Raw genomic sequence first — 16,544 nt, 5'->3', positions numbered from 1 at the left:
AGGCAATGTGTTTAGATTTTTATTGACTTCCAAGCTGCGCTAGGAGCCTTTTGGCTCAAGAGAATAAATACCTGGGTGTTGCACCAAGATTCTAATAAGACACTCCAGACTTCCTTGTGCAAGGCCACAGAAGTACTCAACACTGCTAAAAAGCCCCTTAGAAGTCTGAACAGCCCCTTAGAAAGGGACCATGGGTTACAAATCAATAAGGTTAATACAGTGAACGTGTCTCAGAGAAGGATACAATAGCACCATCTACTGGTGATCCAAGGAAGACACAAGGCTAAGAAAACTTATTTGACCATGAGTCAATAAAGAACGTTTTTGCTACTGCAAGATACGGGGTGTGCAAATATACACTGAAAGGGCTCACATGTTTGCACATCAATTGGACGTACCTATAATGGTCACTGCCTGCACAACACAAGGTTGTCACTGCTACAAATGCTGTACTGTGTTCACTTATGGCTAGGGTGGGGAACCTGTTGTCTGACTACAGCTCCCATCAGCCCCAGCCAGCATGACCTATGGTCAGAAATGATGCATTTTGTAGTCCAACAACATCTCCACCTCCATCGTTCTGCCCGTACACTGAGGTCCAGCGCCGAGGGCCTTCTGGCGGTTCCCTCATTGCGAGAAGCAAAGCTACAGGGAACCAGGCAGAGGGCCTTCTCGGTAGTGGCGCCCGCCCTGTGGAACGCCCTCCCATCAGATGTCAAAGCGATCAACAACTACCTGACATTCAGAAGACATCTTAAGGCAGCCCTGTTCAGGGAAGTTTTTAATGTGTGATTTTAGTGTATTTTTTGTTTCTGTGGAAGCCGCCCAGAGTGGCTGGGGAAACCTAGCCAGATGGGCAGGGTACAAATAATAAATTATTATATTATTATTATTATCTAGGGGGCAGAAAGTTCCTCAGCCCATTCACTAATAACATTTGGAGGTTCAAAGCTGCCCAGCCCAGCCCTGACATAAGGACACCGAGGTTCCTGTTATACATCCAGCGAGGCTGGATCAGGATTAGGACACCACATGTGCCGGCTTTCTAAAGTAACCTTTCTGTTAATTCTTTTACAAACCAGGGAATCATCATGTTTTCAGAATAGCAAGCAAGTTACGTCACGTTGCAAAAGGACACAACTTATTATTTTCAGCTCATAGACGTGCTTGTCAATTGCATACGATTTGTGGCAGAAGAATGAAAGTACCTGATTTAATTTATGGCAGGGCCTGTGTTAAGGACTTAACTTTGTTGACACTGAATGGCTAAAATGCTGCCTTTAGCACAGGGGTAGGTAACCTAAGGCCCGGGAGCTGGATGTGGCCCATTCGCCTTCTCAATCCCACAGACGGTCTAGGAATCAGCATGTTTTTACATGAGTAGAATGTGTCCTTTTATTTAAAATGCATCTCTGGGTTATTTGTGGGGCATGGGAATTCGTTCATTTCCCCCCCCAAAAATATAGTCCAGCCCACCACATTGTCTGAGGGACGGTGGACTGGCCCATGGCTGGAAAAGGTTGCTCACCCCTCCTCCACAACAGGCTCATCACAGCTATCTGCCAATCACCCATTCCCACCACCCTTCTGAGTAATACCCCTCCCCACCTTCTCACTATATAGAAGGGTCTGGAAACTTCTGTTTCAGTGTATCTGAAGAAGTGTGCATGCACACGAAAGCTCATACCAAGAACTAACTTAGTTGGTCTTTAAGGTGCTACTGGAAGGAATTTTTTTTGTCCCTCCTCCACAAGTCCACTGACAGAAAGATGGACTCCATCGTCGCTAGGAAATTTGGGCCAAGGGCAGTGCTTTCACTGCTCACAGAATGCTTACATACACAAACTACCAGAAAGGAGACTTTAAAGACTGTATCAATACATTAGAATTAGAATCAAGGCTTTTCACCCAAGGAGGACCAATTTTATTTTATTTTTACTAACAGGGATTTCAACGGGGGCCTTTTTCAAACCTAGACATCCTGAATTACCCACTTCTAAAGCCACAATGCTGCATTGAGGGAACCAGAGTTTGTTTTGGAGAGGGTTTCACTGAAGTTTCTCCATTTTAATGAGCAATGATTTTAAGCAAAGAAACCATGTTTTATTTAAACCAAGTCGCACGCTGTCCTCTTGCCTGCAGCAAAGGGAGTTTTTTCTTGGTTAACAAAACAGCAGGAAGAGAGAGCAAAATGTAGGTTCAGTTGGGTTTTGTGTCCTCATTTCCAGAGTTAGGCACCCAGATCCCAAAGCAAATAATTGATATGGAAGACATGATATACTCAAGCTCTGAAGCTGCATTTAGATTTCCAACACCCGATTGAAGTTGTAAGGCTTCATTATTACAAAAGAAAGTTATGGGCCTTAATTTTTTTGTCAATGGAACAAAAGCACAATCCAACCTTACTCACTGACCAACAGGAACGTTCCTCATTATTAATTAATTAAATTTATATACCGTCCTATACCAGAGGGTCTTATATACCCACCCTATACCACTCAGGCACAAGATGCAGCATATTTTAGAAAGTCAAAGCTTACTTTATAGCCATTTGCAGCCCACATATTTTTTTACTGGATGTCAAACACAGCCTGGGGCAATGTGGAATCCAAGATGAACTCAGCTGTGGTCCCTCTTTGATTACAAATGAAAAATACATTTCAGAATCATGTCCTGACAGTTTGTTTTCAAAATATATGTATAAACTATGCAAGTTACCAGCGCCAATTCAAATAAAACAAGCAGCATTGAGTACAATATTGTATACCGGACCCATTAAAACAATGGAAACACATTCTTAGGCCCAAGTGGATAGAACAGAAAAGATGCTATACATTCAGGATGATATCAAACAATTGGCTCCATCTTGTACCCCATCTGGATAGCTTGTAAACCAGAAAGTGGTGGTGGTGAGTGGAATAAGAGGTACCAGGTAACATTTTGGATCGGCATTACAATCCCTCCTCTGGACTGTCATGCATGCAAATTCAGGATGCCGCCATTGATACAACTCCATCTGGAAGTACCTTTGAAAATTTCAATTTCTAGGTGCCGCAGAAGGTATGGCAAAAGTAAGCCCCATCTACCTTGAACCTAAGAAAATAATCTCTCTTCCTTGGGTTTGATTATCTATATTTGTAACAACAGTGTCAGGCTGGATCTGTACATCCCAGACTCTACCATTTCAGGCTATGGGAGGGGGGGATAAGTTTTGGCTGCTTCCCCACCTAAAAGATCACTGGCAAGTAGAATACTATCAGGAAGTGTGGATCTAGCCTAGTTCTAATACTATTCTGTGTTCAGAAACAAAACAACAGCAATAACAACAAAGAAACAACAACAACAACAAATACCCTTCCTATCTGACTGGGCTGCCCCAGCCACTCTGGGCAGCTTCTAACAGGTTCCACAGGGTTGGTGCCACTACCAAAAAGGCCCTCTGTCTGGTTCCCTGTAAATTCACTTCTCACAGTGAGGGAACAGCCAGAAGGCCCTTGGAGCTCAGTGTCCAGGCTGAACGATGGGAGTGGAGACACTCCATCAGGTATACAGGGCCGAGACCGTTTAGGGCTTTAAAGGTCAGCACCAACACTTTGAATCGTGCTCAGAAACGTACCGGGAGCCAAAGTAGGTCTTTCAGGACCAGTGTTATATGGTCCCAGCAGCTGCTCCCAGTCACCAGTCCAGTTGCTACATTCTGGGTTAGTTGTAGTTTCCAAGTCACCTTCAAAGGTAGCCCCACATGGAGCACATTGCAGTAGTCCAAGTGGGAGATAACCAGAGCATGTATCACTCTGGTGATATAGGGCGCAGGTAGGTAGGGTCTCAGCCGGCATACCAAGAAGTTCATATCAGACAGCAGGGCCTTCAGATATGGTTACAGTTCCTATCTACCTGACCACTGGTCATGCTGGCTTGAGATGATGGGAACTATGGTCTAACAACTTCTAGAGGGTCAAAGGTTAGCTACCCCTGACATAAAAGACCGTTCAGAGTTGTAGTCATCAGCTTACAGTCTATTAAATTATTCCAGCATTCTACCTCATTACCAGGGAAACAACCACCAGCAGTCATACATCAGGGAAACTGAACATGCCTGCAAATATAGGCTTAACGATGCAAATGTGCAAAACATATTGTTTTAAAATAAAGCCCAACCCACTTTAAAATTGGCTGCATGCTTCCAAAACTAGCATTTGTGATTCATGCATGGATTTTCAATGAACTAGCACCCAGAGGCTGTAAAATGCCAAAGAATTAAAGTTTAAATAGCAGGTCCGTTTTGACTTTGTTATCACATGGTGCCACAACATAGACATAACGCTTTGATCAACTTAAAAAAAATCTAGGCTTCCAACTGTTTCCAGTTTCAATCAATTTTTAGATGCCAGCTCCACATCTTGATAGTTTGCCAGCCTACCCAGTCAGCTGAGCGGACATCTCTCACCCTAACTCAACACCACATTAAGAGTTGACAAGACAAGCCTACCAGAGAGCCAAACTCAGCAGACACTATCAGTATTTGCCTAGCAATAGACAGCTTGCTCTACTTAAGCGTACAAAAAGTAGCAGGGAGCCTACAGACACAATACGCCTGGTGCCCTAGGAGGAATGACCAGTAGCACCTTGAAAAGAATGTAAGAAAAGTTTCAATGGACAAAATCATCATTTGATCTATAGATGAATCTTTTTATCCCATGTAATTTTTTCCCCTTTCTGACTCACTGCACCTAATCCAGGATTGGGGCATGATTGACTAACACCGTCAGAAATGCAAGCTTTTTAAAAGCACCATCACTTCTGAAATACATAGGTAGGTTAAAAAACAAACCTTGGGGTTTTTTTGGTTATTTAAACATTCCAGCAGAGGACTGGGGCAACTTTTTCAGCCCTAGAAGTGCATTCCTTTCTGGGGAACCTTCCAAGTACTGCATGGCAGTTGAAAGCAGAGCTCCTCCTGCTGGGACTTATGGATGGAGATATATATATACACCATGCAACACTATCCCAATACATGATCACAGCAGTGAAACTTTTATATGTACAAAGATGGAAAGATTGATCATTACCTACCATGGAGGAATGGTTGTCAAAATTACTGGACTTAGCTGAGATAACAAAGCATATACCTGTTGCCCTAACAAGAAAACAGCAATAACTAGCTGCCACATGGGTTGGATCCATAGTTTACTGGGATCTACCCTGATATGCTCCTAAATAGATACATGCCATTAGGTAGACACTTGAAAATACCCTGGCGTGAACCTCCACTATAAACTTATGATAGAGAGGTAGAGGGAGTCCTTCTGAAGTAGAAGTATCTCTCACTGCAAAGCCCAACAATGACAATCTTAACCTATTTGCTTTGTTCTTCATATCAATGGCCTGCAATGTCATCAATTCCTTCCAGTAGCACCTTAGAGACCAACTAAGTTTGTTATTGTTATTATAGTTGGGTCTCTAAGGTGCTACTGGAAGGAATTCTTTTATTTTGTTTCGACTACGGCAGACCAACACGGCTACCTACCTGTAACTACTGCAATGTCATGTCGCTGAACTACGCATTCCAGCAATAATGCCTAGTGCCTTTACCAAACCTGTGGTGTACTGAAATAGGTATGTGTGCTAGAAGTTGGTGCCTTTTAAAGATATCCTGCCCATCTTACTTTTACATTTCTAAGTTTACAGCTCCAATTCTGGGTCACAGAAAGCTTCCAGGCATGCAACACTTTTGAAAGGGAACAAACAGATCTCACAAGTGTGTTGATTCTGCCGTTCCAGCGTAACCCAGTTTTGCTTAATATAGCAGCTCCTACTATTTTCTCCTACCATGGAGAGGACAGCCAGTTCAGCTCTACTTGCAAGCAATCCCTTGTGCTTCAACTTACAAAGGCCACCATCGCTCCTGATTCTACTTCAGAAACCTCAACCACTTATGCTGTGCCACACTTCTCCGAAAAGAGCTTCTCATACTTGCTTCTCATCCCTCATTTCCAATAACTTCACGAGACGCAACTCTTCCAATACCAGGCCTATGTCCAAGCAGGTCTTTATGAAGGAAACTGGCTGGTTTTTTTAAGAAGCTGGAGAACGTGAACAAACAAGTGTGATCATTTCCAAATTTTCTCTTCCTCTTGTTAGCTACTTATCAGCTGGCGAGTTTGTGCACTAAATTTCTGGTGGAAGAATCTCATCTCTTTCAGGGATTGAGGTGTGGATTCATATGTCATGTACACAAACAAAGGTATATATCAGCAGAAAGAAAGGAAGGAAGGAAGGAAGGAAGGAAGGAAGGAAGGAAGGAAGGAAGGAAGGAAGGAAGGAAGGAAGGAAGGAAGGTAGTCTTCTGTTTGGGGGAGATTAGTGTTCTCCTCTGTTGGGTCAAATTTTCACCTTCGTTGGTTAAACTCCCTCAGCCTAGCCAATGATTAAAGCATTTTCCAATCCTGTGGAAGGCTAAAATAAAAGAGAAGCAGATGCTCCCAGCCTGGTGCCCACCACATCTCATGACCACTTCTCTAATCATACCCGACCATTGTCCATGCTAGGGCTGATGGGAACTGGAGTCCAACAACATCTGGGAAGCACCAGGTTAGAGAAGGCTGGCCTGGAAGGTGTAGGGACATTCCAACATGAACCAACTTCCTGGTCTTAAGAGAGATGTAACTTAAGACCCCAGTTCCGTAAATGGGGTGAAGAAAAGACTAATTTATGCAGCTAAATACACTGTGGTTCCTCTTGCTCAGACAATTATCAGCCAGAAGTTTGTATTGTTGTGCTTTTGATTTTTTAAAACTTCTCCCCCCCCCCCCAATGCCATGGAAGTCCCAATTTCACTTTAAGCACCTTCCACTCAGGCCACTCCACACCAAGTCAAATTACTAAGAAAGCTGTCTGACTTCCAAAGCGTCTGCTGTGCCAACAGAAAAATAAGGCAACCGAGAGAGTTCAGCCTTCTACATAAAAACAAAGGCGCAAATGAGAATCGGGAGTCAAACAATGTAAACAGAACTCAGGAGGCTGACTGATCTGTGGCACATGTGACACTATTTTAAATACTGTGAGGCAAATGTATGCAGAGTAAAATCTAAAAGAGGGCCAATTGAGAAGGCAGCACTCAAAATAAAAAAGGAGCTGAGCTCAGACATCGAGAACGATGGAGAGAGCTGCTTGTCAAAGCAGATGGAAATGTCTGGGCACAAAGAGTGTTGCAATTCACAGCCTCACACTACCCAGATGGCAATAAAACAGGCACACTTTATTCTGATCTTTCTGAAGTTGGAGACATGAAGATCAGATGGCAACATGTCCTACATAGGATCTTTTAGGGATGGAAGCCAAGCCAAAATAGGCTTTGGCAAGAGCATCAGAAAAATGATATCCCATCTCATTCCATTAAGCATTTGTTGCAATACTACTCAAAGTTGTGATGTGCTGCATCTAAATGTAAGACCAGAAGGAATGAGGAGGAAAGACTACATTGTATGTGTCTTGTGATAATGAGAGGCCTCTATATAGCTGCCAGGTGATGATTACTTTGTTGGCATATTGCATGAGAAAAATTTACTTTGAGATTAGATTCATGTTTCATTCTTGCCCTCTTCCAGGAGGAAGAACACGGGTGAACACAAAAGGTTTTAAATTTTAGATTCTACCTGTACCAAGTCTATCTAGAAGAAGAAGAAGAAGAAGAAGAAGAGTTTGGATTTGATATCCTGCCTTTCACTCCCTTTAAGGAGTCTCAAAGCGGCTAACATTCTCCTTTCCCTTCCTCCCCCACAACAAACACTCTGTGAGGTGAGTGGGGCTGAGAGACTTCAGAGAAGTGTGACTGGCTCAAGGTCACCCAACAGCTGCATGTGGAGGAGCGGAGACGCGAACCCGGTTCCCCAGATTACGAGACTACTACTCTTAACCACTACACCACACTGGCTCTCCAGTGCCACTGGCTCATAACAATACTATCTAGATCAGTATTGTCTAGACTGACTGACAGATTTTCAGCATTTCAGACAGAAGTCTCTTCCATTCCTATCTCGAGATGCCAGGGATCGAACATGGGATCTTTTTAATCCAAAACATGTGATTTATGGTTTTCTCCCAGTCAGGTGATATGGCACACACATTTACCACCACTTCTGTGCTTCTAAGTTCTAGAAAAACATACAAACCCACCCTCTTTCGAAAGAGATAAGGACGTTTCGGGAGGTAAGAATGACCATCCTGCACAGGGGCTGTGCACATTTGTGTAAGGTATTAACAAAGGTCCAAATGCTTTTAGCCAGCTGCTCTTGTACTCTACCTGTATATTTGATTTGGCCTGGAAAGACATTCTATCACAGTTACTGAAAGTGGCAGTAATTAAGGCATTTCAACTAACAAACTAATTCAGTTTTCACTGAATGCATATTTTATCGTGCTTGAACTTGATTTGTACAGAAAGGGCTAGAAAGTACGTGGGGATTGTTTTGGTTAAATGTTAGAAAAATGAGAGAAATTTGGGCCTTCAGCCCAGGAGCTACCACCACTCGTACACATATATATATAGTAGAATCATAGAATTGTAGAGTTCTATACAAGGGTCATCTAGTCCAACTCCCTGCAATGCAGGAATAAATGATGCACCTCCACATATTACTGCTTCCTCAAACACATTACTACTTGCTGTTTTCTTTCTATCATCTAAACATACCCCACATTTGAAGAAAACACCATATTCCTGAAACTACAAGAGCAAGTATACTGACTTTTTGTACAAAATAAGAAGCAGAGATATAAGCACACCTCATCTATATACCAGATGAAGACTAATAATGTTCATCTTATTCACAGTTTGCAAGATGGTATATTAGAGACATGTTTCAATTTCTGGGTGATGAGACTTGGGAAAATTATGTTGTCTTCGTGTAAAGAGAGTTTGAAATACTATTGCAGAATTTCAATTTCCATCCATTTGTTGCTAGAAACGAACATCATAGCATCTTGCTTAGCCAGGCTCTCAGGAGCGAATTTTGTCTGGAGGGAAACCTCAGAGACCTCACATATTCTTCAATATGCTTTAGAGTCTATGTTATCCATTTAGTGGATGCCAACACCACCCAGTGGCAGGCGTATACCAACTACAGCAGTTCTGCAAGAAAAGTTGGATGGCACATCTCTGCACCACAATTCTTGAACTTTTCAGGAGCAAAAACCTGCATATTAGCTAAACAAGAGGAAGACATAATTGACCAAAAGCTGTATGTTTAGGGAATCTTCTAGTATTGGTGTAGTGATTCATTAATATAACCCTACCAAATAGTAGACCTGTACAATGTATCAATACCCAGGACTGGTAGGAGGGCCAAAGCTTGATGGCTGCTTCACCTGGTAGTATATTGCAGGTGAAACCACCGCTGCCGAGTCTCTCTACCATCAGCACCAAGTGTGTGAGGGACAAACAAGCTCAGAAGCAGCGGCAGTTTCACCTGCAATATACCACTGGGTAAAGCAGCCATTAAAGTCTGGCCCTCCTACCACTGAGGGAGGAACAAGATACATCACCCCCACCTCTCCCCCAGCTTGCATGAGCCGGAGTTGGGGAGGTGGCTCCTTTACACTTCTGTGTTCAGGGGCACACAGCTGCCTGGGAGACTTCGGGGCTCGCTCAGCTGCGGAGCAGGAGCCTTCCTGCCCCCCAGCTGAGCAGTGCAAACAAGCTGCCCTAAAGGCTCTGGGGTGAAAGCGCCTCAGCTCCCGTAGTGAGAGCTGCAGCAGTTTCACCCTACAAATCGCAGGCTGGGGGCAATGCAGCTCATTTCAACATTGTAGTGTATCATCAGATCATGATGTTTGGGCTGGCTAAAGGCGGATGAAAGGGACAGCACTGCTACCCAAATGAGCAGCCATGGTTCATATAGGACATTTCACACCTGCAAAAAGCCTGCTCCGCACATACAGTCTCAGTAACTCTTACAAAGCCCTATAAGGTAGGTTGATCATATTTCAAACAGAACAGTGGTTTTCCCAAGATGAAGCCAATGGCCAAGGCAAGATCTGGAGACCAGCTCTTAGCTCACATTCGTCATCACTGCTTTTCTTCCAGAGTAAAAATGCTCCATCCTCTCATACATCAACACTAGAAAATAGTGCCCAACAGGATATTTTCCCCATGTAGGATGCTAAACCCATTCCAACACTCCACGAGCAATTGTGAAACCATCTTGTTCAGTATTTGGGATGCAGAGAGTGGTGGTTTCTGGCTTTCGGCAAGCTGCCTTTCCAAACCAACAGGAAGTGCAATGTCCACAATGGATGTCAGGATTCTAACAGATTCCCATGACAGTAAAGCTTCCCCCATCCTGCAGCCATACCATCAAACTGATAAAAAGGTAAAGGGACCCCTGACCATTAGGTCCAGTCGTGACCGACTCAGGGGTTGTGGCGCTCATCTTGCTTTATTGGCCAAGGGAGCCAGCGTACAGCTTCCGGGTCATGTGGCCGGCATGACTAAGCCGCTTCTGGCAAACAGAGCAGCACACGGAAACGCCGTTTCAAACAGAAACTCAGTATCAAGTATTTTACGTTGCCTTCCTAAGTGACTAGACTACCAACGGACTTACATGGCAGTACACAAAAGCTTTTACGTTATCGGTACCTTGAGAAATACACTCACCAGCTGTGTCACATTCTGCTGCTAGCACATGCAGCTTGGGATGTCCGTAAAAAATGCATTTCAAAAATTCCATTTCCAATATACTTTTGTCTGTATTACACATACAAAGCTCCCTAACACTTCACAAAAGAATTCATCCAAAGCTAATGAGTGTCTACCTCACAAAATCAAACATAATTTGCCTTAGTTCCACTCTGAAGTACTATTTTATATGTTTTAAACTGTTTTTATTTTTTGATTTGTTGTACCACCATAAGCTGTGGTTTTTATCTATGTATTTTTATTTTGTTTTGGTTTATTTTGGGTTGGGGTGGGGTGATTGTGGAGTGGGGTGGGGATTGGTTTGTTTCAGTGTAATTTTGTTTGTTTGTTTGTCTGCTTTTATATTCTGTAAATGGAGGCAAATATGAGGCTTGGGATTCCTACTGTGGAGGGGCGAGGGAGGTATGGCGGTGGGGGCAGATGTCATAGGCGAAGGGGATCGAGATACGGATATGCTCGTACCCCTTCCAATCTGCGCCCCATCCCGAGAGACGAGGGTAGGGTGAGCAAAGATTACTCACCTCCGTCACTGGTGTTGTTCAATGCCAGGTCTATAGGCAACAAAACCGCCACCCTGCGAGATTTCTTCATCTCGCAGGGGGTCGACCTGGCTTGTGTGACGGAGACCTGGGTGCGCGAAGGGGATACTGTTACTTTACGAGAGATGGCGCCCCCAGGTTTCTCCGTCCTCCACCAGTCGCGGACTGTGGGCCGGGGGGGAGGGGTGGCATTATTAATCCGGGAAGATTGTTCTTTCAGGGCTCTACCATCGCCATCGATCCCCGGCATTGAATGTGTTGGCCTAGTGTGGGGCTCCGAGGTGAGCTTGGCTGTCTGGCTGGTGTACCGGCCACCTAGCGCACCAGCAGCCACCCTGCCAGGCCTGCTGGAGGCGGTGGCCGGCTGGGCCTTGGAGTTCCCTAACCTATTGGTATTGGGGGACTTCAACATCCATGCTGATGCCACTCCCTCCTCACAGGCTCTGGACCTGGTGTCTTCCATGGCGACACTAGGGCTCTCCCAGTTTGTTTCGGGCCCCACACATCAAGCAGGCCACACGCTGGATTTGATCTTTGGCGCTGGTATAGATGTGATCATGTTTCCTTCGATGAAGGTGCCATGGTCTGATCACTACGCTCTGAAAGCCAGGATTGACGTTCCACCCCCACCCTGCTTAGGTGGCGAGCCGATTTGGGCTCGCCCGCAGAGGCTGATGGATCCTGATAGATTCCGTCAAGCCTTGCGGGACCTTTCTCCCCCTGGCGACTCATTGACTGAGCTTGTTGAGGGCTGGAATACCCATCTCCTGGCAGCCATCAATGAGATCGCACCTAAGCGCCCTCTGCGACCCCGCAGAAACCGGGCTCCCTGGTTTACCGAGGAGCTCCGGAAAATGAAGCGGGACCTCAGACGGCTAGAGCGAGTATGGCGGCGTGCCCGTGACGGAGCTTCAAGAACATCTTATAGGGTTTTTATGAAAACCTACGAGATGGCTGTGAAGGCCACTAAGAAGTCCTACTTCTCGGCCTCCATTGCATCCGCTAGCTCTCGCCCGGCGCAATTATTTAGTATAATTCGGTCTTTAACGTCCCTCGAAGGACAGCCAAATTTAAATAACAAATTGACACACAGCTGTGAGGCATTTGCGAGCTTTTTTGCGGAGAAGGTCTTGTCGCTCCGCCATGACCTCCCTGCCAATTTGGATACAATAAAGGAACTGGAGGCCCCTCGACTGTCCTCGGGTCCAGTATTGGACCACTTCGACCGGATATCCCCAGCCGATGTGGACAGACTCCTCCGAGCTGGAAAGCCCACCACCTGTCCTCTTGACCCGTGCCCGTCTTGGCTGATTAGAGCGTGTCCAGATGAGGTGCGGGCCCTCCTGGGGGATATCATCAATTTGTCCCTTGGCACGGGGACATTCCCAGGGGAACTGAAGGAGGCAGTGGTGCGCCCGCTCTTAAAGAAAACATCCTTAGATCCTTTAGATCTATCCAATTACCGCCCGGTTTCGAATCTTCCGTTCCTGGGTAAGGTGATTGAGAGAGCGGTTGCTGAACAGCTTGGTGGGTTTCTGGATGAAACATCGGCTCTGGATCCATTCCAGTCCGGCTTCCGCGCTGGCCATGGGACCGAGACGGCTCTGGTTGCCCTAACAGATGATCTTCGTAGACAGCTGGATCGAGGCGGGTCGGGGCTGCTGATTCTTCTAGATTTGTCAGCAGCTTTTGACATGGTCGATCATGAACTTCTGGACCACCGCCTTGCCGACGTGGGGATCCAGGGCACAGTCCTTCAATGGCTGCGCTCGTTTCTCTCTGGTCGGGGACAGAGGGTGACGCTTGGGGGGGAATTGTCATCGCGCCACTCCTTGGTGTGTGGAGTGCCTCAGGGTGCGATTCTCTCCCCGATGCTTTTTAACATCTTTATGCGCCCCCTCGCCCAGCTTGTCAGGAGTTTTGGGCTGGGCTGCCATCAGTATGCTGATGACACCCAACTCTATCTGTTGATGGATGGCCATCCTGACTCGGCCCCAGACACACTGATCAGATGCTTGGAAGCTGTGGCTGGATGGTTGCGTGGGAGCCGGTTGAAGTTAAATCCTTCGAAGACAGAGGTCCTCTGGCTGGGACGGGATGATATGGGACTGAGGGGGCAGCTCCCATCTCTTGCGGGGGTGCAATTAGTGCCAGCACCGTCCGTTAAGAGTTTGGGTGTAATCTTCGATACCTCCCTCTCCATGGAGGCGCAGATTGCAGCTATTACAAAGGCGGCATTTTTTCATCTCCGCCAAGCTAAGCAGTTGGCTCCTTACCTCTCTCGCCCTGACCTAGCTACTGTGATCCACGCGACGGTCACCTCCAGACTGGATTATTGTAACTCGCTCTACGTGGGGCTGCCCTTGAGACTGACCCAAAAACTCCAGCGGGTGCAGAATGCCGCAGCGAGACTCCTTACGGGGTCTTCGCTGCGAGATCACATTCATCCAGTGCTATACCAGCTGCACTGGCTCCCGGTGGAGTACAGGATCAGGTTTAAGGTGCTGGTTTTAACCTTCAAAGCCCTATACGGCCTAGGACCCTCGTACCTACGGGACCGCCTCTCCTGGTATGCCCCACAGAGGAACCTACGGTCTTCAAACAAAAACACCTTGAAGGTCCCAGGCCACAGAGAGGTTAGGCTGGCCTCAACTAGAGCCAGGGCCTTTTCGGCTGCGGCTCCAACCTGGTGGAATGCTCTGTCACAAGAGACAAGGGCCCTGCAGGACTTGACATCTTTCCGTAGGGCCTGCAAGACAGAGCTGTTCCGCCAGGCCTTTGGTTAGGGCGCAGCCTGACTCCCTCCTCTGGCAACCTTTACAAAACTTTATGGCTGCCATCAATCTTGATTTTAATTAATTTTTATAATGTTTTTATAATGTCGCACTATTTTGGTGTTGTTAGCCGCCCTGAGCCCGGCTTCGGCTGGGGAGGGCGGGATATAAATAAAATTTATTATTATTATTATTATTATTATTATTATTATTATTATTATTATTATTATTTCCAAGGTGATTGGTCTTTAAACATTGAAAGCATCTTCCTGGACCTATCTTTATATTAGCAAAAACTCAGATAAACATAATGTAAGTGACAGGAACTAGGCATGGGTGTTAAGAGGCGAGTGGAGATATTTAAGAATCAGCAACACAAACTTTAAGTTATCTCTGGAAAAGCTAGAAATTCTATTGAAAAATAAACAAAATAAATGTTCAGCTTTTAGGTTTCACCTACAATGAAGAGCAGCAAGAAGAGCAAGAAAATGCACATATCAAGCACATAATAGACAGCAGGTTCCCCAATACTTACAAATTAGGCAAGGTTTCCCCCTAAAGCCACCACAGACCAGTATACTAGTTGTGGAGTGATATAACCAGTTTGGCAAGTGTACATCAAATAAATTCCATAGAGTATTCTCACCAAGATTTACATACTGTGTGGCAGCCTCTCGTTTAAGCCTAGTCTACACATACAAAAGAACAGGCCACACCACTTTAAACTCCCAGTGAAAAATCTTTTAGATGTTTACTCCTACAGAAAAAAACCTGCCTTGATAAAAGAAATCTAATACATCAAGGAGGGAGATTCCAGCACAGCCCTTTGTCAGCTCTGCTGGTTTTCTACCTATACAGTAGTGTGTTTGATGTGGGAGAGCATGAATCTTGCACCTACATTCAGAAGTGAGAAAGGGCCATAGGTCAATAGTAGAGAACATGTTTTCCTTGCTGATGGTCTCAAGATCAATCTTGGCTTCTCCATTTTTTAAAAGTACCAGGTACCAGGTGATGGGAAAGAACTCCACCTGAGGCACTGAAGAACTTCTGCAACTCAGGAGTGGAGCGATGTCATATATCCCACCACCTCTGCTGTTTACCATCACATTCTGTTGCACAGACAATGCTCCTGTTTCTTCCAAGCAATAGGCTGCCAGGCCCATGGCTGATGCCACCATGCGAGAAACAGCCACATGACGGCTTAACTGTTAGCACATTTCTGTATATATCCAAAAGGCTGCTGCATAGATTAATCCACTGAAATAGCACCGGGGACCCTTGCTCACAAATAAACATGTTTCCCTAGTGGCCCTCTTAAGAAAAATGAACCCGTCCCAAGCCTACAGGCTAAGCCATATTATAGATACATTGTCAGTTCATTTCTCATCAGCAAAATGTTCGACGAGGTCAAAGCACCATAGCGGTCACTCACCTGGGCAGCTCTGCTGGCTGACTTTCTAAAGGGGCAGCAACAGCCTCCGGTGGCTCCACGGCTGCATTGGCGGCTTGTGCATCTACTTTCTCCTCCACTGCCACGGGCTCCTGTGACTCTGTAGCCTTTCCACCCTCCGATACAGAATCATCACCCACTGCTGCACTGATCTCAACCTCCTCAGCTACAGCTGGCACCACCTTCGCTCTCTCTCCTGCAGCTGCTATGTTCTCCTCTCTTTTCTTCACTTTTTCCTGAAGTTCTTGCTGTCTTCTGTCATCGTCTTGGCGGGCCAGGTGTTCAAAGTTTTTGAAAGCCTGAAAGTGATACAGCAAACAAAGCAACAGCCCAACCATTAACCTATAGATAACAATAAGAGAACGGATGGAAAGGGTGGTTTGTTTGTTTTCAGAGGAGTGACAGAACTGCTCCTTGAAACAGACTGCTTCGTGGATGACCTACAGAAACAAAGCCATTTATATTTCTAACAAAACAAGTGCTGAAGCTTCGGAAGGACAATCAGCCCATGGTATTATCACTGAAGAATGGGAAAATATGCAGAAAGAAGAACTATACTAAACATAAACTTTTAGTGAGATGCTGTAGGGCAGTGGTGGGGGACTGGACACAGTCAGCAGGCCAGATCATCATCATCATCAATTTTTATGTATACCCCACCCTCTCTGCCCAGGGCCGGGATCAGGGCGGCTAACACCAAATATGAATTACAATAAAACGTAATAGAAAAAGAAAAAAGCCTCACCCTTCATTGGCACTCACCTGGCACCACAGTGATGGCAGGTGACCTTTCTTTGAGCCCACACTTTTCTTTGGAATACCCAACAACCTTGTCAAGCACTCTGTAAGGGCCCTGAAAGCCTTGCTGAGGGCCTTGCAAAGCACTATATTGTGAAAAGCCTTAAAATAGTGACCAACCAGCTATTTGTCAGGTCTTCTGAAGCCCCTTGCAAAGCTCTCCACAAGACCCAACAGATGATACTTGGGTCTTGCAGAACCCTTTGCAGGTTTATCAACAGTGCTTGAAAAGCCCCTTTCTGCTTGCTACCTACCCCACACATTACCTCAGGCATAGGGGAGGTGGG

At 45.6% G+C, this 16,544-nt stretch overlaps 1 protein-coding gene across 1 annotated transcript in view; it reads right to left on the bottom strand.

The window, feature by feature from the left end:
- The window catches only part of NUDCD3 (NudC domain containing 3), a 57,130-nt gene that overhangs the window by 36,807 nt on the left and 3,779 nt on the right, over positions 1-16,544 (bottom strand). The window contains exon 2 of the mRNA XM_081891122.1: positions 15,442-15,758. Within this exon, the coding sequence (XP_081747248.1) occupies positions 15,442-15,758 (317 nt within the window). The remainder of the gene's footprint in view (positions 1-15,441; positions 15,759-16,544) is intronic.

This window comes from Podarcis melisellensis (genome assembly GCF_964234715.1).
Source record: "Podarcis melisellensis genome assembly, chromosome: 15".
NCBI classification, from domain to species: Eukaryota; Metazoa; Chordata; class Lepidosauria; order Squamata; family Lacertidae; genus Podarcis; species Podarcis melisellensis.
This window is presented reverse-complemented; position numbering and strand designations above follow the sequence as displayed.